Source organism: Magnolia sinica, chromosome 2, assembly GCF_029962835.1.
Source record: "Magnolia sinica isolate HGM2019 chromosome 2, MsV1, whole genome shotgun sequence".
NCBI lineage: Eukaryota > Viridiplantae > Streptophyta > Magnoliopsida > Magnoliales > Magnoliaceae > Magnolia > Magnolia sinica.
Window position 1 is genome coordinate 2,426,783 of NC_080574.1, and position 25,934 is coordinate 2,452,716.

The window sequence follows — 25,934 nt, forward strand, 5'->3', positions numbered from 1 at the left end:
CTACATTTTAGCCTCAGTTGCATAGGAACCGAGGCGAAAGGTCTAATTTTTAGCCTCAGTTGCATAGGAACCGAGGCGAAAAGTGTAATTTGTAGCCGCAGTTGCATAGGAACCGAGGTGAAAAATCTACTTTTTAGCCTCAGTTGCATAGGAACCGAGGCGAAAAGTCTACTTTTTAGCCACAGTTGCATGGGAACCGAGGTGAAAGGTCTACTTTTTCGCCTCAATTGCATAGGAACCGAGGCGAAAGGTCTACTTTTTAACCTCAGTTGCATAGGAACCGAGGTGAAAAGTCTAATTTTTAGCCTCAGTTGCATAGGAACTAAGGCCAAAAGTCTACATTTTAACCTCAGTTGCATAGGAACCGAGGCGAAAAATCTACTTTTTAGCCTCAGTTGCATAGGAACCGAGGTGAAAAGTCTACCTTTTAGCCTCAGTTGCATAGGAACCGAGGTAAAAAATCTATCTTTAGTCTCAGTCTTGCCTCAGTTACCTAAACTGAGACTACAACTCCCGTGGCTAAAGGCTTTAGCCTCGGTTGTTGAGAACCGAGGTTAAAAATAGATTTAGATTCGGTTGGAGGCAATTGAGGTTAAAATTTGGATTTAGTCTCAGTTGAAAATAATGGAGGCTAAAATTTTGATTTGGTCTCATTTCGAGAAAATTGAAGCTAAAAAGGTTTTTAGCCTCACTTGAAGAACTGAGGCTATAAAAGTCAATTTAGCCTCGGTTGCTAAAATTGAGGCTAAAGCCTTTAGCCACCGGGGTTTCAACCCCGGTTTGGATAACCGAGGCAAAACTGAGGCTAAAGGCTTTAGCCTCAGTTTTTAACCTATTTAGCCACAGTTTTGAACCGAGGCTAAAGCCCCTTTTTCTTGTAGCGGATGCTTCTATTTATAAGTAAGAGATGACGGTAGCATAGGGGATGATTTTCCTATTTAGTAGGAGTGTATTGTAAAAGGATTTAGATCCTAGGTGCATCACAATAATCTTCCAATATCTTTAGCGAAGATCTCGAATAGACCCATGTTGCGGTTATTTTTCGAGATCCTTGGTTGGGATCTCAGGCGAATAGTTTTGGTAATATCTGGACAGTTGGTACTAGATCGGAATTAAGAGAAGCACGCGGCATGAGGCCAATGTGGAGAGACCTGACTTGTACTGTTGCTTTTGAGAGTGGTTTGCTGACTTGAATTCTCTAGTGAACTGTGGTCGGACTTTGCGATGAGTAGATTACTAACCTATTGACCTACCCTTGGAAGATGTGTCAAAGGACCAATACCGATCTCATTTCCTTAATAAAATACGGACAGATGACTATCCTCTTCATTTTGTCGTGCAGTGCAGGAGAGCATCAGTTCAGAAAATGGATGGGACTGTGAAAAAGCTTGGGGTTGTTCAGTGGAATACAGCAGAACGCTGTTCTTCAACAATTGAGGAGCTCCTCAGGACTGGCATTGGCCGAGCCCTTCAGTATCGTGTGTGTATGTCCAAGTTGACCTCTTCTTAGCTGCCAGTCTATTTTCACCCATAACACCTTGCAAACTTCGAGGTTATAGGCACAGTTTCAAGTTGGTTCCATATTGTTGGGTACGAGTCCTTGCCTCAGTGGTACTCTTGCCTCGGCAGTAGACTATTGAGTTTTGATAAGAGGTCTAGGGTTCTGAGTTCCCATGTGTGAAATCCCACTACGGTACGGTGTTTTAAGCATGTTCGGTTCCGTAAACGTGTAGTTGACCTTTCTCTACGTCTAAACCGTCCATTACTTTTTAATGTTTTTGCTGACCTTATATTTTAAACGGCCCGATTATTTTTTTGGCCAGGTCACACAATGGTGGGCACCACCCAATATATTGCTCATGTCCCACGCACAAGTGGCTGAGAGATGCGTGCGAGCTTGCAAATCTCTCGAAAGGAAACTGCTGCAAAGATGAGATCAGATCCCTACTGGGCTGATTTCTATCTAAGGTGAGGGCCCACTTTTTGCTTAGTCTAGGTGGATTGCAACTCCACGTACCCTTTTTAATATTCCGAGTTGACCTCTTCCTCGCAAAAGACATGTATGTTTCTCTACTCTAAGATAGCGACACCACCCATATGATATTCTTAAATCCTCGACCCAAATGATATTCGTAGTATGCTAATCCGGGCCGTCTATAAGGGAGACTAACAATCGGTGGGCCACCCCCCAAAAATCTTGCAGACGATTGGTGGAGACTGTAGCCATCGGCACTATGGCCTTTTCTGAACTGAGTGTGGACACCAATCAGTGCAGCATTGACCGTTATTTTCAGGCCACCCAAAAATGAAAATCAGGAAATCAATGGTTAGAATTGTCCTTTTGAGTAGCTTCTTGGTGTATGTCCAATCCACCATGGCTCCCACCCGATTGACGGTTCGGATTACCTAGCATGTGCCCCCCACTGCTACAAACTGAAAAACCTGAGGATGCTATTCACATACGCAATGAAGAATTGTATAGTTCTCCCTTTTTTATTTTTATTTTTGCCTTCTTTCTTTCGTTAGCTCGTATGTCCCTAAAAGATTCTTCAACGAAACGAGAAAGAGAGAGTAAATGCTTTTATTTGAATGCAATGAGATGCCATGGAATCCAATTCAACCTAGATAAAAGCTGATACAAAAAATAAGAAGGGAATTGATTACACTAAAAGATTTCTAATTATCTCTGCTCCATCGCTACTACTGTCCATGTTCTCCAGTAGGTGAGCCAGCTGTTCACTCAAGTCATTGACCTCTCTTCGCAACCTCCGGATGTAGTTACACGTCTCCTTTAGAACTGCAGATGTCGATGCCTACATCAGATTCAACCGGTGATTAGCAACTAGTAATCAAATAAAAGAAATCAATTAAGTTTGAAAATAACACCAACGTTGCATTGAACTAAAACAACCTAACCCTAAGCTTAAGAGAGAGAGAGGAGACTGCGGGCTCTCGTACCCCATCTCAACAGGGGCATTTTCGTAGTTTATCTCCTATGAATCATGAAGATTCAAATTACAATCCTTACCAATCTAATTTTTATATTCTTATGTCTTTATTTTTAAGGGCCTAATACGTCTACCGGAAAGATGCAACACTGGCCTAACCAAATGCAGTATGATAAGTTACAGTTTGACTGGTTGGTTTTTGGAACGGCCTGTTGTGTTCACAGACAAAATACAATACTGGCCCAAACAGATATAGCATGATTAGTTATTGAATTCGGATCCTTTGCTTACGAGCAAGTAAGGATTTCTTGCTTGTTGCAATGTGATTGAGCTACATCATTATTGCTTGCATTTAATGCAGCATTTCTGACAATGTTTGTAATTATGTGGACCAATCACATTACAACAAGTAGGAAAGGATTTAATGCAGTAGTGCTGACAACGTCAATAATGACATGTACCAATCACATTGCAATAAACAGGAAATCCCTGCTTGTAGTAAGTAGAGGATCGATTCTTAACTATTAGTTGGGTGGCAATCAACCTTCTATTTTAGCTTGGCTACATAAACATGCTAATGAACTGATAATTGTAATGCGCTAAACTACCCTGCTTAAGCTCTTTGTAGGTAGCTCTGGGACAAGAGCTCGTAGTTTGGAGACAAGATCATTAATCTCTTCCTCAGTGATCTTCTTTGAAACCCTAGTTCTTCTGCTCGACATTGTTAAAGGGGCACGCATGCCGTGTTTTATAAAAGGAGGAGGAATTGGGAGGAAGGGGGAAGAAGGATGGAAGGAGTAGCAGTATTTAAAGAAGAGAGGGAGGGGAGTTCTTGGGGACAAGTTGGTGAGAAAACACATTAACAAAAGATTAAGAATGCGTTGATAAATGTACATATCAGTCAGGGCCCATTTGTCTTCCAATCTGTGGATACGACGGGCCCACTAATTTGGTGGTCTTGATATATATTTCCTTAGGTGGGCCCATGGGCTTCTGTTGTGAGCTCAACTTGGGCCCACTCCGAGTTTATATCGATACAGTAAGCACTTGGTGCTCTGTCATCTGTGGGAGCCCTGATGTCCGTGTTTAGGCACACGTGTTAATGTGGAAGATGTATGTTAGATCTAAGCCGATTGTTAACATCCTCGCCCAGTTTCACTTCTCAGGTGGGCCGCAACGTGCGAAGCGAACTGATAGGCGAAGATAGTTCTGACCGTCCATCAGTTATGTTTGCGTTGGCCCACACAATATGTGAAAATAACCTGGTTATTAGGATGGAGGGTCTAAACGGTGCAGAACACCTGATGGAAAGCTCCGATCTCACACATATGTTTGATGATGGCACTCGTGTCTGCGTATGGACTAGCTGGCCTTCCACACGCGTGGATTAGACAACCTCAGGTTACTCAGCTTCCACGTTTCAATTTCTAGAGAATTGCTATAGTTATTTGATACTGTGGCAGAGTATGACAATCGATACGCGGGCACTCAAAAATTGTTCAGTGGCATGTATTATATTGAGTAAATTAAACCAACTGGATTGTGGAAGTTCAACTATAAAAAAATCTGATATTTGGGGAGCGGCTTCGGTGGATCCCCGACTGTGGGGCCCACCTTGATGTATGCACCTTAGATCTATGCGGTCCATCCGTTTGGGCAGCCCATTTGAGGTCATGATCCCAAAAATGATCTGTGGAAACGGATAGACGGCATAGATTTGAGGTAGATACACCAAGGTGGCCCCACAGTCAAGGATCCACCAAAGCGGCACACGAACTTTGAATACGTTGAAGAGTTGAACACGGCAAGTAAATGTAATTATATTTATTACAAATACTTGTACACAACAAGGGTACACTTTACAACACTCACAAACTATTACTCTTGAATGACAACTCTCACACTTAAGGAAAAACTCTTTTGAACTCTTAGTACTTGGACACATTGCTTTCACTTTTGAACTCATTCTTTGTTGTTTATATGTTTACTATACATAATGAGGCTCTCCCCATATTTATAGAGAGCTATGAAAGATTCTAGAATCATTATAACTCTAAAGAGTTCTAGAAGCTTCCAAATATCCTATAAGGTTATATTATATTCCGGAACATTTTAAAAGAATCTGGAAGGTTCTAACATAGTTCGGAACATTCCGGAAGAGTAAAAAAAACTCTATTAAACTCTAAAAGTTTCCAAAAGGTTCTAAAAAATTTTAAAATTTTTCAAAAATGTCTGGAAGTTTTCAGAAGATTCCGGAATATTCAAGAGAGGTGGTGATGACATTTAACACTCCCCCTCAGCACCAACTCTCACAATTCTGCCTTGGTCATCATGCCAATTATTTTCTGAGTTCGGTGAACTTAGCATTGCTAAGTCCTTTCGTGAGTATGTCTGCAACTTGATCATCGGTCTTCACATGACTCATCTCGATTTCTCCTTGAAGTACCTTCTCTCTCACGAAGTGATAGTGTACCTCCACATGCTTGGTCCTAGCATGAAACTCTGGATTCTAAGCCAAACAGATTGCTGATTGATTGTCGCAGTGTAATATCATTAGATAATTATCTGGTTGATGAAGATCCCTCATTAACTATACAAGCCATGTGCTTTCTTGTGCTACTATTGCCATTGCTCTGTATTCAGCCTCCGTAGTTGATAAAGATAATGTAAGTTATCTCTTGCTACACCAAGAAATTGCTCCTGAGCCAAGGTTGAATACGTATCCAGTAGTTGATCATCATGTGTCATGATCACCACCATAGTCAGCATCGCAGTACCCAACTATCTTACATGCTCCACCTTTCTTGTACAATAAACCAAGGTCTATTGTACCCTTCATATAACTTAGTATTCGACGTACTGCTTCAAGATGCGGCTTCTTTAGTGTTTGCATGAACCGGATAACCACACCAACTACGTAAGCTATATCTGGTCATGATAATGTAAGGTAGATTAGACTACCAACTATTTGACGGTACATAGTTGCATCTTCCAAGTCTTTTCCTTCTTCCGAACATAGCCTGGCGTTAGCCTCCATAGGTGTGGCAATTGGCTTGCATTCGAGCATCCTATATTTCTTTAATAGGTCTTTGGTGTACTTCTGCTGACAGAGGAATATGCCTTTGTTGTTTCTGTCAATCTCCATCCCAAGAAAATGCTTCAGTTCTCCAAGTTCCTTTATTTGGAATCGCACGGACAAGTTCTCTATTGTCCTTTCAATCTCACCGTCATTATCTCCGGTGATGATCAAGTCATCCATGTACACTAGCACTATTGCTAGTTTACCTTCCTGAAATTTTACAAAGAGATTGGAGTCCGCAGGTGCCACGGAGAACCCGCTTTGCACTAGGAATTCTCCTATCTTGTCGTACCATGCTCTCGGTACTTGTTTAAGCCCATACAAAGCCTTCTTTAGTTTGCAGACATAATCTTGATGCCTTTTACTTTGGAAACCACTTGGCTGCTCCATGTAAATATCTCGATCAATTTCTCCATGTAGAAAGGCATCCTTGACATCCATCTGCCACAGCTTCCAAGATTTGCTCGCTGCAAGTGCTAGTAGTACTCGCACCATTGTAATTTTTACTACTGGGCTAAAAGTTCCATCATAGTCCAACCCATATTCTTGTGAGAATCCTCTAGCCACTAGTCGAGCTTTGTACCTTTCTATTAATCCATCGGGGCGAGTCTTGACTTTGTATACCCATTTGCATGATATCGGCTTCACATTCTTGGGTTTTGGAACTAGTTCCCAAGTTTGATTTTGGTTCAATGCCTTAATCTCTTTTTCCACCGCCTTCTGTCATTTTATGTCTCGGGATGCTTCTTCAAATGTCGTTGGCTCTTTCACGGTCTCTTCTTTTGCTAAGGCAACATCCACATATCTCGGGTTAGGCTTTCTCTGTCTAGTTGTCCTCCTAAGTGATGGGTTGTCTACCGCAACCTCCTGTTGACTTGGGCGAAGCTCTTCTGGACTACTTTGATGTACTCCAGTTTGCCATGGACTCATTGATTTATCTGGTGTTCCAGACAGATTAGGCACTTGCTCACCATCTCCTGATGTAGGCGTCAACTCCTTAGTTGAACTAGGAGATTCTTCTCCTTCCCTTGTCTCCCCCATCTTCTCATATAGGTCATCTTCTAAGTCTTGAGAGTTTGACAGCTCCTCCTCCAATGGCGACCACCATGATTCAACGATCCAATCATCACTGTAGTTGATAACTCATTGATTGGAAACTCGGTAAGGGCTAGTTCACCCGTCTCTATCACTATTGAGGAAGCAGCTACTTTGTCGGTGACTGTGTTAGACTGCTTGAGTGGTTCATCAAAATCTATCTCCTTCTCTGAACAATTTCCTTTGATGGATTCAGATATTGCTAAGGATGCCTGAAAGTCTCAGTCATCTTCACTGTCTTCTTTGTGATTTTTATAAGTTACTAAGTTATCTTCGGATAATTTTTTCTTAAACCAACAATTTTTTGCAAAGTGACCTTTCTTGCCGCAATTTAAACACTCTATATCATACATTCGAGATACGGAAGATCGTCGTTTATTTGTGTTGTTGTTGGATTGAACTCCCCCTGTATGAGGACTTCTTCCTTGCTCTTCTCTCTTCTTGGACTTTCCAAAGTTCTGCTGACTTTGTTCGCCTTTTCTGTTCTGCTGTCGATGTCCGCCTTTTTTATTATTGCAGTAGAGTGCTTCCTCTTCCTTGTTTATCAACACTTCAGCCATTTGTTTGCATAAACTTTCTTAATTGGTCAACAAATTCTCCAACTCTATGAGAGTAGGTTGAGTAGGCCAACCTCGTATTGCCGTAATAAAAGCATTATACTCGGGCTTCAACTCGTGTATAATGATCTTCCTCATTCTTTCCTCATGAATATTTGCTTTCGGATCCAATTCTGAAATTTCTCGGCATAAATCCTGTACTCTTGTAAAGTATTCGTTAATCGACTTATCTCCTTGCGTGGTGAAAACAATGATGCAAAGGTGTCTCATGCCATCTTGGGTGTGTCGTCATCCTTGATTCGCCTGAGCAACTCATCCTCAATGGTTGACTTGAGCACGTACCTTAATCTTCCACTTTCGCAGTGCTTCAGCATTTTCCTTAGGAGGTGGGGTAATCTCATTCCCATTAACAACCTCCCACAAGTCCTGCCCTTCAAGGTACGACATAATGCGACTCCTCTAACTTTGATAGTTATGGTTGTTAAGCCTCGTAACTCCGCTCGTTGTGTTCACAAGATCCGCCATCGTGACTTGGTGTGATTATCACTCCTCTTACCCAGCAAGCCAACAAACTTCACAGTCTCCAAACTGTGCACGATCACCTTAGAAAACGGATCCCGACCAAACCTCGCTCTAATACCAAATTGAAGAGTTGAACACGACAAGTACATGTAATTATATTTATTACAAATACTTGTACACAACAAGGGTACACTTTACAATACTAACAAACTATCACTCTTGAATGACAACTCTCACACATAAGGAAAAACTCTTTTGAACTCTTAGTACTTGAACACCTTGCTTTCACTCTTGAACTCACTCTTTATTGTTTATGTGTTTATTGTACATAATGATGCTCTCCCCACATTTATATAGAGCTATGGAAGATTCTAGAATCAATATAACTCTAAAGAGTTCTATAAGCTTCCAAATATCTTATAAGGTTCTATTATATTCCGGAACATTTTAAGAGAATCCAGGAGGTTCTAGCATAGTTCGGAACATTCCGGAAAAGTAAAGAAAACTCTATTAAACTCTAGAAGTTTCTGAAAGGTTCTAGAAAATTCTAAAATTTTTCAGAAATGTCTGAAAGTTTCCGAAAAACTTTAAAATATTCAAGAGAGGTAGTGATGACATTTAACATACGTTGATTGAAATAGTAACGTAGGATTTTTTTATTTTTTATTTTTTATTTTTTATTTTTTTCATTTTCAACCATCCAATAAATGTCCACTAATCAAAATAATTGTAATTTTTGGTTCATGATAAATCTAAACTGAGACCCATAACTTGAAAGTGTAATTTGAATTACTTGTATATATACATATGCAATTTATAAGTAATTTCGAAATGACTGCTTATTTCACACTGTGCCCGAGTATCAAAGTCTCTTTCTCGGTGCGAATTTAACACTCTTTTAACGATCTAGTCGGCTAAGCGCATGGGAAGCTTTCCATGAACGCGGTCGCAGAGTCAGTTGGCATTCATATAATCTATCTAGTCGTCCATTAGGTCCAGCCCACTCTTTACAAGGCATCTAGAAAAAATCGTACTGATCAGATGATCCAAAACATCAAGTTAATGGCATAAAAAAATGGATGGACAAGCGCAATGGTAGAAGATAGGTCCTGTAAAATATTCTCCGATCATCTAATTGCTATGCATTTAGTATACAGCAAAAGAAGAGTACGCTGGATCTAATAGACGGTTCGGATAGGAGGTTTGAGTGCCAACAAGTCTAAATGCAAGTATCAGCATGGACGGTTCGGATATGAGATGATCTTTTCTCAGCGCTCAACCATAACTCAGTCCCATAAGCTCCCACACGTGCGTACCTCACAGACGTGTGTGAGATCTAAGCAATTCATTATGTGGATCCTAATGCGTGGATGGCATAGATTAAACATCTGTCTGATCTACCCATCTTTTGGGCCACAGCATATGAAACAAGTGGACCGTTGAAAGGAAACGTGCCAATTGATCTCTACCTACTGAGAAAAAAACTTCATTCTTGGGCAGGCTCATCTACACATTGGCGCTGCCGAACCAATGGACGGCTTAGATGCTACATACGTGCACAAAATCGGCACACATACCCATGGGTTGAAAGCATGTTGCTTTGTCCTGGAAACCTTCTTGTGGTTACATGGATGACGTTTATATCCCACATCAATTTGTCGTGTTTAAGTAGTTAATTATTCATTAGAGAAAGCGGTTTAAACTGCGCACCCCGGCGTATGTGCGTCTACCTCGGACAAATATAAATTAGATTTTGGATGTATCCACCAAACTCCTGAAATTTCGCCACCCGGACTGTATACATGGTACGGATTGCGCCAGGTGTCCACCACCCTCAGGTTGCAACGGAAGCGGATTCGTTCAGGTCGGGGTAACACCGAGTTCAGTCAGTCCGTGACCGTGGGCCCACCTTGATGTATGTGTTGCATATCAACGCCGTCCATCCGTTTTATCAGTTCACTTTACGGGATTAGCCTAAAATTGAAGTAAATCCACATCTCAGGTAGATCACACCACAGGAAACAGTAGTGATTGATTGACAATTAAAAAGTTCTTGTGGGCCACAAAAGTTTTGGATCAAGCTGATATTTGTATTTTCCCTTCATCGAGGTCTGTGTGACCTTATCAACAGATCGGATGGCAAATAAACATTAATGAGGACCCTAAGAGGTTTTTAATGGTAGGCGTTCAATCACTACTGTTTCCTGTGGTGTGGTCCACCTGAGATTTGGATCTACTTCGTTTTTCGTCCAATGCCCTTAAATGATCTGTTAAAACGGATGAGCAGCGTAGATATGCAACACATGCATTAAGGTGGGCCCCAAGGTCACGGCCTGACAGAACCATGGCATTCAGCATCATTGCTTTCTGTTGCCCTTGATAATGCTATTCGGTAGTGCTCTCGCTTCAAACGTGGAACGACGTACACCTGGGTTAGACCTGACCCGCTCGTCAGCCGATCCCGACGAGTTACAGACATATATGAAAAAAATCAGAACTGTACGATCTCATGGTGGGCCGCACATCTATACAAAATCAATGAACAGTTCAACGGAGTTGACCAGTACTACAAATTATCGGTACGTGTGCACCCATCTCATGATCGTGTTTGCCTAATTTCAGAAGCATGGAGCGTGCACAATTAGAACTGCCTAACGATCCTGACCGAGCTTACACGTGTGACTCGTTTCCACATGCGAGGCGAGTGCACCAAAAAGTTCCCAACTAGTATTCCTCGAAGAGAGATGCGGTACTATTCTCCTGGTGGCCCAGCCGTCCGCTGAGTGGGCTGCAAACCCATCGTTGTACGCATACGTGGTTTTGGCAGGTACACTGGGGTCTAACCCATGAAGCGGACGCCGATTGAGCGTATTGAGTAAACTCTGTGGGGCCCACCATGATGTTTGTGACTTGAGCCGTTGGATTTGGGTTTTTTTTTTTCGATGACCCAAACATTTATTCGATAAGGCTCTCCTTGTATAAGGGATGCCTAAAAAACTCTCGGATTGAATATTTCGACCCCCTAATTATACAAAGGTTATTGGTGACCGTTCATATTCAAAGCAAAATAACCAAATTATCAACGCCAATTGAGAACATTTGTTTGTTTGACTTTTCACCATATAACGTAAGACTCCTCACATAAACGGTTTGGATCATTGGAAGATACCGGACTCAATAGCTGACGTCTCGATGCATCATATACATTGGGATGTATTGGAGCAAACCAACAATAACCGCCCATGTCTATCTTGTGTGGGGGCATTATTACTGAAAATTACGCAAAACCAAGGACCCAAGTCCACACCCGTTAGAGATATGGGTCCACCATCCCGGTCGGGTCCAACCCACAGGACTCTAGTTTCAGCCAAACGTTGATACGGGGCATATAAAATCAAGTACTCCAGCTTCACTGCCCCCGGATGTTAATGCTATTGGTGGGTTGTCAAGGCCACTGCCTCACCGAATGAATGGGCCTTGGTAAGAGCTGATCCTGGGTTCCTGCAGGAGAGTAGTACACTGCCAAATCAGACACCGAGATTGGCTATTTATATACATAACTAGAAAGTAGTTGGGTAATTGCAATTTCGAACCTGACCCTCTTAACGTATATGTGAAGAAATGAAATTACAATTCAGTTATTTCCACTTCACTAGGCCATCGTCAATTGCAATTCAATTGCATGGTGAATCCAAACACTCCCTTGATGTTATAGAGACAATCAAATCTACTTTGTCTAGAAAGATAACTGTATTTCTTTCATTCCATATTTCCCAAACCCTGAGTGGAGATATAGCCTGCCGTAGTTTTGAAATATCACCTACCGTGCCCCATTTTTTACCATGACAGGGAGTTGGACTTCAGTCGGGCTACTTGCACGGTCCAATAAACCGAGCTGGACTGTCCACTAGATGCAGTAAACATTTCATGGTCTACCATGAAAAATCTAACAATCAGACCACCCTGACCATCTGATCAACAGCCAACAAAATGGGCAGTCAAGATTATTAATTTAAGGGGGCCCGTCAACAATTTGATACCTTTATTCGTCGGGCCCCATCATGGACTGCTTATGGTTCAAAAGCAGCACTTCCATCTAGTCATCCTGACCATCCCATCCATGGCTTGGAAAATGAACGGCTATAAAAGAGAAGGCCAACTTGCTGATCGACTTGATCGTCTGATCAGTGTGATTATTTCATGTTATCCCTTGAAATCTACGTTGGACCAAATGGACAGTTGGATTGTTTAATTGGACCGCCAAGTGTCAAGATGGAAGTCGATACCCTGTGATCATTTCCCTAATAAAAAAATGGTAATAAATGCACAAATTGCTCCAAATTTTGTGATACCATGTCATTAAAAAGATTTTTTAAAAGGATGATAGAAGTTTCTAAACAGCTAATCACTCAAAAGTTACCTCATGTAGCCAAACATAAGATATCTATTTCAGACGGAAATTTTAGGAGCCTTTGGAAATGCCTGGTCCATCATGGCTTTGGATTCTTGGAAAGAGGAGAAATGATGGAAGGAAATTTGGAATAACTAATGCCACTCCCAAGCAGAGAAATGCCAACATTCCAACCCACCAAGCTTTACGCGGGATCCCAAATGACAGCTCATCACAGACTGCACATAGATGACAGAAAATTAGTGACTATAATCCATAAATATATCACAAAACCAAAAGCCCTTCTATGTAATTCAGTGGAAAAAAAAAAACAGAAATGAGCAAAAGGGAATCAATCACAGTTAAGTTTCCAGAAGTTTAGAAGATCGAATAAATGGAGAGACAAGAGGCGCAGAGATGTCCTAATTACTAAGCCTGCGGCTTCTTGGGTCATGATATAACTCAACATCACATCTCTTTCTTCATTTTGTTAAGTTCTCTTTCATTACTGACTGATAATATTCTCCACGTGCTTAACCACAAAGCATCATTATCAACTAAGGGCTCGTTTGGCACCATGAAATTGGAATACGTTGGAATCCAATTCACAATTATACCGGAATCCATGTGAATTGGAATCCTCGGTTGTGTTTGGCAGCTTGTAATTGGAATGTGCGGGAATCCAAAAATTGTATTTGAATGCCTGTAATTGAAATGCATTGGTATTCTTTAGTACATTTACAAGAACCTGAATTTGATTAACTAAATAAGCTTTAATATACTAAATTAGTGTACATATGTGATATTTGATAGAATGATTGCAATAAGTGCATTGAAATATATACTTTCACCACAAATGAGGAAATTCTAAACCTCGGGTGGGCCAGAAATGTAAAGATAACAAATGAGTGACTTGTCAATGTTTTTTAACCATCTATTTAGATTACCAAAGTTTAGACAGTTTGGATCATTCTATTGGTGTGGTTTTAGTGATGCAGCCGTAATTGGATTATTTCGGGGTATCATCAGTATGCCAAGTGTATGCCAGATTAGTAGCCTAGCGACACCTTTGGGACACCAATTACCTCCAATTCACAGCAAAACAAAGGGATTTCAAAACACAAGATTGTGTTTTCACTTACCTACACAGTGCCAAACGCTGGATTTTGGAGCATTTATCTCCAATTACCTCCGATTACACCCAATTCTAGGGTGCCAAACAGGGTGTAAGCCTTTTCACAACTAATTGGGGTCAGCCATAAAAATCCTGTTCAGCCATTCCACCTCATCAAGTACCGCATCCTCAGTTAAATCATAGGTCATCAAATCTTTTTTTACCACCTCCACCAGCATCCTTTTGGGCCATCCCCTTGCTCTCAAATAGCCTGCACTACCTTTGGATTCTCCGTGATGGGTGCTAAAAATCTAGCTATATCCATTCCAAAGGGTGCACAGTACAAGTTGGCTTATGTTCGCTCCAGAGACTGCACAGATATCTTGTCAGCAAATTTTAGTATGGGTATGGATGTGTAAGTGTTTTGTATATGGTCATGCACAGTGGCATTCTCTGAATTAATAGGGGTAGTATGATAATTAAACAATAGAAATTCTTGGTAGCCATTGTCAACACAATTGTCTTAGCATAAGCTACCTAATTATTCCGCCTGTTGTCATCCCTCCCAGCCTATGTGCATTACATGCAAGTCATGAATGTGCATGCTGGACGTTAGTTAGAGCTATCGAAGATCAGGCGTCATTTCTGGCTTTAGAGCAGACGGGCGATCTCCAAACCTTGCACCTCCATTTTGCTGACGACACTGCTGTTCGGTGATGCTAGCGAGATTCAAGTAGACAACTTGAGCAAGATAACTTGTTGCTTTGAAGCGGTCTCGGGCTTAAATTTGAATCCAGTCAAATGAGAGATGTTAGGCATTGCCATCTTGAAGGAGGAACTGGAAGAATTTGCTGCAATTTTTGGTTGCAAGGCACGATCATTACCTTCCACCTACTTGGGGCTCCCATTATGCATAGGGAAGCCTCCAAAACACCCATGGGACAGGTTGATTGAGCGGTTCGAAAGTAAATTGTCCACTTGGAAACGACATCATCTATCTATGGGAGGTATACTTCTACTCATCAATGGTGCCCTTTCAAATTTGCTGCTCTGTTACTTCTCTATTTAAATGTCCTAAGGGGTGTTTAAAAAGCTAGAAAAGCTTCAAAGGGATTTTCTTTGGATGGGTGCTGATGAAAAAAAGAAATTCCATTTGATGAATTGGAAATATTTTGCCACCTAAAATCAAATGGTGGGGCGGCGGTTCGAAAGTTAGAAATCATGAACAATGCTCTCCTAAGCAAATGGTTGTGGAGGTTTGGTGGGGAAACGAAAAGTCTTTGGAGAGAAATTATTGTTAGGAAGTATGGAGCTGACGACATGGGTTGGTGGCTGAAGAAATCCACCTTGTATAAAGCCACAGGATTGTGGAAGGCTATTGCGGAATTGGAGGAAAAGTTCAAGGATGGGGCAGGTTTCTCAGTGGGCAATGGACAACGCATTGAATTCTGGGATGATGTATGGGTAGGCAGCCAATCTCTGAAGGAGACATTCCCAAGGCTAGATTCAATCTCTTCGGACCTAAGCATATCCGTGGCCGGTTGTTTCTCTCGTTAGAGCTTATCGGGTGTATGGATTCCACCTTGTAGAAGAGCAATTAAAGAAGAAGAGGAGGCTGGGTTTATAACGCTTAGGAACCGGCTTTCGGGATTTCAGCTCAGCTCGGATGGGGATGCCATGTCCTAGACCTTAGATAAATCAGGTCACTTCACAGTGAAATTCTTCTACTTGATGTTGGCTGACCCTCCTTTGGAAGACATCCCAGTTCACACTACCACCATTTGATCATATGGAACCCCTAAGAAGATGGTGGTTTTCGCTTGGCTGGTGGGATGGAACAAAATTCTTACTGTTGACAACCTTTGTAAAAGAGGTCTAAGCATTGTTAATGTTTGTCTGCTTTGTTGGAAGGACAACGAATTGATATAGCATTTATTCATGCATTGTCCTTTCTTGAAAGGGGTTTGGGACCATTTCTTCTTGTAGTTTTCCGTCCTGTGGGTTATGCCAAAATCCATCCCTGACTTCTTCCAAGTATGGCACAGTGGAGAGATTGGGAAAGCTGGAAAGGTCTAGAGAATGGCGATTCTTGCTGGGTTATGGGAAATATGGTGGGAAAGAAACAATAGGGTCTTCAACAACAAAGTGGCTAGTCTACTGTCCGTCTTCCGTAGGGCTAAATGCTCTATTATAGAATGGGCAGCAGTGTCCCCTCATTTACACAGGTGCTCTTTGGACTCAGCAGCGTGGAATGAACTGTAAAGTCGTGTATTTTTTCTGTCCTAGGTCTAGGCTCTTGTATATATTTGTACAGTGGCTTGTTTTTCATTTGGCCCTTTGGCTCTTTTAATAAATTGGTACCATTCAAAAATAAAATAAATAAATAAATAGGAAATGGAATTTTTTTTCTTACCAATATTGAAAATGACGAACTGTCTTTCATGTACATGTGGCTTTGCAACAACCCCAGCAGGCTCAACGATCACAAGAACATGCACCTCACCCTGACCAGAGTGCTAAACTAGAAGCTATTCAAAACACAAAAACTGAAATCTTGCCCAATTTGTAAAATCTTATAAAACGAAATACTGAATACTTACCATGTTATTACTGTCTGCCTTGAAAATCAATTTCTCGGTATTGAGCAATCTTCTTTTCATGTTAAACTGAAGGTCTGATTTGTCTCGCTTCAGTTGAATTGAAAAGCTTGCTGGTATCTATTGTTCGATGATCACAATGAGTAAGCCTTCATGAAGAGAGTGTGAAAAAAAAAAAAGAAGCAAGAGTATAGGGAAGAAGATAATGGTGAATTATACAATGCTTGGCCCAAGAGTTTACATGGTATGCATTGGTCTCTAGTCTGAACAAGTGGGGCTCCACGGTTCAATGATCCAAACTGTGAAGTAATTGGACCCACTCTGGATGGCCCATGCATAAAAAATTCTACCAAATAGGAAAATATGGACCCTTCAGTTCATGGTAGTTAAGAAAGAAATTACAGAAAAGGTCCACATTCAAATAAAAAAATGGCCAAAGATGCAGTGGCTAGGATATTCCGATCTGGGGCATTTCAAGAGAATACATACAGAAGCTGGATATGATATCTTTACTTCATACCACATGGATGCTTTGAGTCCATGAAGTTGGTAAAGGCGATAACCCATTCGAAATGGTAACTGTTCTTGTCGGAGCTCCTCCCCAACATTCAACACTTTAACATCATTACTGTCAAATTATCAGCCACTAAATGAGTATCAGTACCAAAAGAAAAGAAAAGAAAAAAAACACTGAAGTAATTGAAGAATGATCATAAACTAATTGTATGGTAAGTCTATGGTACTCCTGTTGGTTGAATACTGTGACAGTCCAATCACCAATCTGGACCGCCCATTAATTCCAGCCTACCCTTCACTAATTCCAGCCTACCCTTCAAGTCACACCAGCAGTCAATCCTAACCATCCAATCAATATTATGCAAAATGGCCAGTCATTATCATTAAAAGAAAATAGGTACAATATCATCAACTCCATCATCCACCATTTGGGCCCACCTTAGATTGCTCAGGACTCTTGAGGAATTGCATTAGTCAGATGATTGCTCAGTCTATTCTTGGAAAATGAACAGTTACTAAAGTTGGTCAACAAGTAACATGTTTGGCCAACAATAAGTCCAGATGGCTAGGACCAATCAATTGGTGTGATTTGCACAATTGCTGCAAAGAGTGGGCTGAATGACTGGGTAGTCCACATTGTTGATTGGACTGTCCATGTCTCCAATGAAACTAGTTATGTCACAAGCTTATGGGACCACTAGCTTTATACAATCATTCCTCATGTGAGGAATACTTTGATACTCTGGCAGAGTCCAGTGGTTGATACACTGCAGTAAGAGATTGCCAATGTAGCATGCATGTAAATCAAATCAAACCACCCAAATCGTAGGTCCCAATTTAGATGGATCATGAACCAAAAATTACATTGACTTGATTTTTTGACTTACTGATTGGTGGACATTTAATGGATGGTCACAATGAAATATAGTCAATGGTCTGAATTCAATAAAGAAGTGCCCAATAATCTGAGGTTAGGATTATTCAATAAATCTTGCTATTGGATGATGGACTATCGACACTGGTTCCCAAATTTTGGATGGTGTATTTGAGTTAATGTTACCCTACATGTATAATTTTTGAGTGCATGCGAATCAACCATCACACACTGCCAAAGTGTCAAATAACTCCCCTTCCTCGGATAAATTTCAAGTACTAGTATAAAAATAAAGAGAGAAAAGCCACAAGTAAGAGCTACAACCCATCGTGATTCGTCATACCTTATCATCATGTCAATTCCTATGTGGGTCCCATTGAGCCCACCAATGATAAACAAAAAGCCATTAGATAGGAGGAATCCACCGTGAATTACACATCAGCGAAAAAAATAACCATGATTGGATAATGACAGCCATTATTTAAAAGAATGCAAAATGGCAGGTGCAACAAAATATGGTCTCACTGTCCATTTTGCAGGCCCTTTTTTTGAATGGGTATGGTCATCTGACCAAGGTGATATTGGGACCATTGTGTAATCCATGGAGAATCCCTCCCATCCAATGGAACTGTGATCATAGGCGAGCCCACTTAGGCCCCACACAACCTACTAAGGTACATTCATAACGGATCCTAGCTCCCGAAAGCATTAGGGTTGTGATTCAGTTAGGGGCCCCTCATTTATAGAGGAGAAAATACATTAGAGATCAGGCTGTACAGCACACATATCAGAGATCTGAGCCTTTCATCAATTAGTGCGCACTGTGAACATTGCTATATACCAAAATTAGGATAGTATACTCATCAACAACCCATTTTTCTCGTAGAAGTTTGAACTTCTTAATCAGCAGACCAACATTATTTTTGATCAGGATAGCCTTACATGTGAGTCACAGGTAAGGAGGTTGAGAAGGAGCTGGAATCCGATGATAGTTCACTACCACTTTAACAGTGCCGTTGACCAATCTACCGTACACAGTACTCATGGCATAGTTGTATGGAAACCCAGAACGTAAAAATCATGACCCAAACAGGATGAAGGATAACCCAAAAAATTATAATGAGCAAATAGTAGTAACCATCCAATTTTTCTCAGAGCATCTGGAACCTTCACTATTTTACTTTTAACCATCCATTCGAGAACCACCAATTGAGTGGTTAGGACTGCTCAGTCAGTGTGATTATGAAGGCATGCTCCATCCAGCATGCCGCACAATTTGGATGGTCAGGATAGACATACATGTGATTCGCATGTAAGGAGGATGAGCCATACCATAGCTCCAGTACCATACACGTGGCATGTAACTCAAATCAGAACCGCCCAAATATGGGCCCACCTAAATGGATTATAACCTAAAAATTACATTGAAAGCATGATCCTGGCCAATCGACTGTAAAAAGAAGTAAACAGTCCATATTCGACGGGGGAAAAAAAAAACCACTAATCAGAGGTCAGGATTGTCCAATCAATGTGAATTTGACTATATGACCAATCTAGAGAGGAATATCAAAACCCTTTCATATGTTTTATATTTAGAAGCTGGAAGATACATATACATACTTGTTGTCTTGGTGCTGTAAAGATATGCAACTGCTGATCAAAAGAACATGATGGAGGTAGAGAAGAATGACCCCACAATACACCGGTAAATTGCTAACCTTCATTTGTAAATTCTGAATTGAATAGGAGAATCTGGAGCATCCACAGGAGAATACTGGAGCTTTTCAGTTTTCTAGTCAAGGGAATTTATATGATCCTTATGCATATGCACAGCATACTCAGGCTTTCAATTTGTTAGTTTGTACAATGGGGTACCTTGTCTTTAGGGTCCAGATGGGATGATCTCTGAGAATCAAAGCATCATAGTGATCTCTCGGATTTGGAAATTTCACAGAACAAATAAAACCACAACTGCTCCATCCCCTGCTAGGAAATCAAATCCCAATTAGATTCTGAATTGAGTACAATGATTCACTTGAATTTGAGAGAGCCTATGAATGACTATGCACTCTATTTACTAGAAATCATGCATACCAACACATAGCTACATACAAATCCAAAACAAATCATAAAATCTAACCCAAATCCTATGTCAAGTGTTAGTGGATCCAAGCAATAGCTACATCCAAATCACAAAACGATAAATTTCTGTTAGCGGATATGGAGATGTGACTGTACCACTGTACCACCCACCTAGACTTTGTTTTCAGTTATTTCTTCTTGTTATTAATTGTTTATTTTAGTCAGAGATGTCTAGAGTATTTTTGCTTTTGTTATTAAGAGTTATTTTGTCATATTGAATTTTTATTATTAACATAAAGGGGAGGGGGTTAAGCGTCCAACCCTAACTCACATTTCCTCTCTTCTTAGAACGTTCTCTCTCCTCTTCTCCTCTTATTCTCTCTTAATCTTTAGTTCTATGTGGTATTAGAGCATCCTTGTTTCTAATCTAATCTATCTTTATCCCTTCTATCCTATAATTCTTTTTTCTTCTTTTATTTTTAGTCTCTCCCATCCCTCTTGTGTTGAAAATCCTTTAAGAAACCAAGATAATGCCTTTTTCTTCTTTTATTTTTAGTCTCTCCCATCCCTCTTTTCCTTTTGTTGTGTCAGACGTTTATAATGGTCTGTGCATGAGAAGGGCATAAAGTGTTCATGATCATCACTTCTCGTGTGTGGGACATGTGGACATGTGGGCTACCAACCCAACCCAAGCCGCCTGACTTTCAGCCCTACCAAGAACATTACAAATTGAAAGGGAAAACACATGGGTGTTCTACTCCTCTTGTTCAACCCCAAGCTACGATGTAATGATGCGTCTTATGACTCAACTACACATTCCTGACCATTGTAAATCCTCTATCATGCCATACATTTGGTATGGGTCCTTGGTTAAAAAGGCAACATTTTTAAAGGAATAGTGGGTGAGGCGGTGAGCAACCATAAGCCCACATAATGCATGGGACCCAAAAACTAAAACTAATATTGAACTTTCCAATAAATAACACTAGGTTAGCCAATACATGGGCGGGGGATGGGGTTTTCCTCACCCCCACCCTCAAACATCACTTAAAGTCTAAACCTAAAAATCCCAAAGAGAAATTTTCAAAAATGCAAAGAAAGAAGCAAGGAAAGAAGACAATGGGTAACGATGGAGGGATGCGTGCGCGCGCGTGTGTAATCACACATGAAAATGTCCAGACAAGCCACTCACTTATGTACATTGTTCGTCCATTAATTGTAATCTCAAAGCTGACAATTCATCCAATTCGTTCACCCCCTCAACCAAGGTATTATGTATCGGTAACGGTGGCCATAACGGTCACCATCATTATTGATACGGGTATCGGCCGTAACGGCCGATATGGGGTTGTAACGGCCATTACGACCCTGTAACGGTTGAAAATTTATATTTGTCCAAAAAATTCTGAAAAAAATATCTAGAAAATCCAAAATAATGTAAATATTCCAAATATGTATTCATTTTTTGTTTTGAACATGTTTATGGTAGTGTAACGGTCCACTCTTTGGTGAGAGTGTTGTATTAGGCTGTCTAGTGAATTTGTGAACATGATTATAAGTCTCTAATGTTTACACGTCACAATCAAGCACTAGAACTAGAAATAAAAAAAATGCATAAATACTACTTTTTCAATTTAAAAAAATGGCCCTTGGAGGTTCTATTCGATCAAATTACTTCAATCTACAGTTTTAATATTAAAAACTATAGTAAGAGTGGTTGAAATCAGTTGTAGAATGACCTAGGAGAGTTTTTTGAATGAGAAAAGCGAAAAAATGAGATTTTTATTTAAATAGAAAAAAAAAGTAGTCATTTTTCAACCTTTAGGGGAGTAAAGGTCGTTATGCCCCGTAACGGCCTTTACGAATACCATAACAGCTGATACAGTCTTAAAAAACCAATTGTACCATTTCACCCCTGTATCGCGTAACGATCATGGCTGTTACCTATACATATCGGCCTTTACGACCGTATTGTAACGGATACGGAATACCTTGTTCTTAACTAGTCTACCTAATCCCTTTGATTTTATTTTATTTTTAATCTTACATGTTCCGTGGTATAGCACTCCTATCTTTGTATGGGGATTTCCCTCCCCCATCCCTAATTGAATGAACTTTTGTTATCTTTCGCCATCATCATCTAAGCCTTATCCCAATTAATTGGAGTTAGCTACACGAATACTTTTCGGCCATTCCAATCTATCGAGGGCCATAACCTCAGTTAGATGATGGGTCATCAAGTTTTTTCTTAGTAACTCCACCCATGTCCTTTTGGGCCTTTCCCTTGACCTTTTAGAGCGTCGACTTGTACAAACTCACTTTTTCTAACCAACACAGTTCTTGGTCTCCGTTGCAAATGACCAAACAATCTAAGTTGCCTTTCTCTCATCTTATTACCCATTAGTGCCACTCTTAAATTTCCTTGAATGCATTCATTTCTAATTCTATCCTTTATTGTCTTGCCACTCATCCATCTCAACATCCCCATTTCAGCCACACTCATCCTATGAATATATTGTTCCTTAACTGTCCAACATTTAGTCCCATAAAGTATGACTAGTCATATAGCTATCCTATAAAATTTCCCTTTCAGTTTGAGTGTTACACGATGATCACATAAAACTCTAGAGACAAATCTCCACTTCTTCCACGCCACTTGAATTCTATGGGCAACATCCTTCTTAATTTCTCCACTCTCATGAATTATTGACCCAAGATATCAAAGTGGTCATTTTAGGGAACTTCTTGGTCAACAATCTTAACTAATTCCTCATTCCCACTCCTATTGTTACTAAAATTGCTTCAATATACGTTGTTTTAGTCCGATTAATTTTAAATCCTTTAGACTCTAAAGCACCCCTCCATAAATCTAACTTTGTGTTTACACCCTCTCTCATTTTGTCAATCAAAACTATGTCATTTGCAAACAACATACACTATGAGAAATCCAGTTGGACTTTAAATCTGACCGGTTTGGACTTTGGCCTCTTGGGGCATTGAATTGGGCCACATCTAATGCCACTTGATAAGTTTCCACACACACACACACACACACAAAAAGCCACTTGATAGTTGATAGGAGCCATGAATTTAAGTGCCCATGGGCTCCCTTCTTCTCAACCCAAGGGCTATTATATATCTCGATGTATGCTTATTAGCATATCTTAACATTATGAGAAATCCACATGATATGGAGACTAACTAAACAAAAACATGAGCCAATTTAAGTCCAAATGGGGTCCTTGGTAAGGTAAATAAGGTGGCCAAACAAGAATCTCAACTACCCATTTTGCTCCCACCATTAGATAGATTCTTCGTCAGAAGCATGCATCTTGCCAGTGGTATACCATGTCATGAGCATATGGAAGTTTGTGGTATGATGTAGTTGGAATTGTACAGAATACCAATAAAGAATGAAAACACGCTTTCAGAAATCCATGAGAAACCAATCTAAAAATTCTGCTACTTTATCACACCAAAACCCAGGAATGAGTTCTCCTAAAAACCTAAGACAGACAGCTCAAACCAAAAAAAAAAATGGATCAAGAAATCCATGAAAAACTGATCCGAAATAGAAACCCAAGGAAAGGAAAAAAAAAAGAACAAGAAGAAGAAGATTGACAAAATCACTGGCATAGAACAGGGTAGTCTAGAGCAGAAAATGGTTAACACTAAAATATGTGGCTTTATGGCATTTAATAATCTTTTTTAACGTCTGCATGCCCAGATGTAGCCTCTGTTGCACCTAGGATCTCTAATCAGATCCATAGAGTGCCCCAGACTTCTGCTCTGTGGTTATTAATGTCATAACTTATTATTTATTAATGCCCTTCAGCATCTATTTCCATATCCACAGACCAATGTATTTGTGACTCTAGCTAACTTTTTATATGTTACTACAATCACTTCATTTGCATTTATATTCTACAGTGCACTTGTTACTCTTATGTGGATAAAAATGCAATAATAAAATCAGTGCAATGTGCATGTCCATGTGCATCATAGTTATCAAAATCATTCACCTAGGCATTTCGATGGTTGTGCAACTACTAGGTGTATACTGCCCAGGTGGCCGAATGTAGTCATGTTCGAAATTCACAATTACCGTAGTTCAATTTTGAAAACAAGACAATTCAACTGCATAAGAGGATCTCTAGTAAGCTAATGAATCATAAGTATCTCAAATTAATGGATAGAACTTCACTCAAACATTTCACCAAACACCTAAATGGCACAAGTCAAAACAGCCATTGTAGCCATGTGTAATGATCGAAAAACTATTTCAATCACAATAAAGTCATGAAAAATTAAACAAATATGCATTGAAGGACACAAAATTCCTAGGATCGTAAGCTCTGTGGGCCCAACGTGATGTCCGCGTTATATCACTCAGTCCATCGGTTTCCCAAGTTCATGTTAGGATGTGAGCTCAAAAGGTAGGCAGATTCAAAACTCAAGTGGGCCATACCACAAGAAACAGTGGGGATCGAACACCCACCAACGAAACCTTCTTGGAGATGAGAAGTTCTGAATCAGGCTGATATTGCGTTTATCCTTTGTCCCGGTGGGAAGAACCTTATGAACCGCTTGGATGTCATATAGACATCACGGTGGGTCCCAGGAATGTTTCCAGTGTGGGGTTTCCCATGCCCACTGTTTCCTGTTGTGTGGCCCACTGGAGATTTGAATCTACCGCATTTCTGGGCCCATCTACTAACATGAGCTGGTGAAATTGACGGACGAAGTAGATGCCAAACGGACATTGAGGTAGGCCCGTTGTCACAAAAATGAAACCTGAAATAAGTGGAGAGAGAGAGAGAGAGAGAGAGAGAGAGAGGGGCAAAAGAATGTCACTGGGAAAGGAGAAGTTACGAATTCGCTAAGAAGGAGAGAGAACTGAATTGGAAATTTCAGATATTTTTTCTTTGCTGTTTTCTTCGTTTGCTGTTGCTGGTGCACCCGCGTCGTTCTTCAGATTCACCCTCGGGGCAATCAGGTCCGGAAGCGGAGTGCGTCCTGCCTAGGGCTGAAAGTCGGGCGCGTTGGGTTGGGTTGGGTTGCGTTGGGTCGGGTTGGTGCTCAACCCTAGCCCAACCGAAGGTTCCTGTACCTCAACCCAACCCAACCTAACGTTGGGTTGAGAATTCTCAACCCAAGCCCAACTCAAGCGGGCCTCGGTCAGGTTGATCAGTTGGATACACGATAATATTTTCATTATTACATTAGTCTATTGTATTTCAATACACATCTTATTTTTTTGTATCTATAATTTTATTAATTATATATATAGTTATTTATAATAAAGAATTTTTTTTTTCTTTCTAAACAAATGAGCTAAAATATAGGACAACTATTTCTTTAAAACTCATGTCGTGTAGCACGCAATCTATTTATGAGAGGAATATCCGACAAATCTTATTAGCTTGAGTAATCGAAAATTATTAGCTTGAGTAATCGAAAACGATGTGGACCAATGAGACCCAATAACATTGGAATTTCCTATGCCTTCAACACAAATGATCCACACTCAATTATAATTTATTAGTAACTTTTATATTTATTGGGTTCGGGTTGGGTCGGGCAACCCAAGATCTCAACCCGAGCCCGACTCAAGTTTTATCGGTTGGTGTTTGTATAGCCCAAGCCTGAGATTGGACTCGATATATTCTGCCCGAGCCCAACCCAATATCAGGTCGGTCACGGGTTGGTCGGGTTGAACCCGCCAAACTTTCAGCCCCAGTCCTGCCTCCATGGGATCCACTGTGATGTATGAGTTTTATCCACGCCGTTCATCCATTTTGAAACATCATTCAAGGGTATGAACCAAAATATTAGGCAAATCTAAGGTTCAAGCAGACCACACATTGGGGATTTAATTCCTACCGTTGATTATATCTTGTATATCCACTCCGTCCACTCGTTTTTCCAACCCATTTTTATACTCTGTCCCAAACATAAGTACATACAAAAGTCGTAACACCACAAGAAACATTGATGATTAAAAACTTCCTAAGGCCCATCAGTGATGTTTATGTGTCATCAAACCTATTGATAAGGCCAAGCATAACGGGACGTAGAGAAAAGAGAAATTTGGGACTGTGGACCCCACCTTTTATCTAGCTGTTTTTATGAAACAATACAAACTTTGTTTGGGAACTTA

The 25,934-nt window shown here is 40.4% G+C and overlaps 1 protein-coding gene across 1 annotated transcript; it reads right to left on the reverse strand.

Moving 5' to 3' along the window:
* Window positions 1–11,201: 11,201 nt before the first annotated feature.
* On the reverse strand, window positions 11,202–24,540 carry LOC131231710 (uncharacterized). The gene is made up of 8 exons (XM_058228003.1): window positions 24,493–24,540; window positions 19,568–19,675; window positions 19,313–19,444; window positions 16,792–16,930; window positions 16,306–16,422; window positions 16,119–16,221; window positions 12,622–12,830; window positions 11,202–11,702 (listed from the first exon to the last, which is right to left on the reverse strand). Coding segments are annotated over exons 1-7 (768 nt in total). The 5' UTR covers window positions 24,495–24,540; the 3' UTR covers window positions 11,202–11,702; window positions 12,622–12,663.
* Between the last annotated feature and the right edge of the window lie 1,394 nt (window positions 24,541–25,934).

What these genes read in the sequence shown, in the direction of transcription:
- LOC131231710 (XM_058228003.1), bottom strand. An exon ending in ATCTGGACCCTAAAGACAAG is followed by an intron (nt 19,445 to 19,567) that starts GTACCCCATTGT and finishes TGGATGCTCCAG; the next exon opens with ATTCTCCTATTCAATTCAGA. An exon ending in AGATATCATATCCAGCTTCT is followed by an intron (nt 16,423 to 16,791) that starts GTATGTATTCTC and finishes ATCGAACAATAG; the next exon opens with ATACCAGCAAGCTTTTCAAT.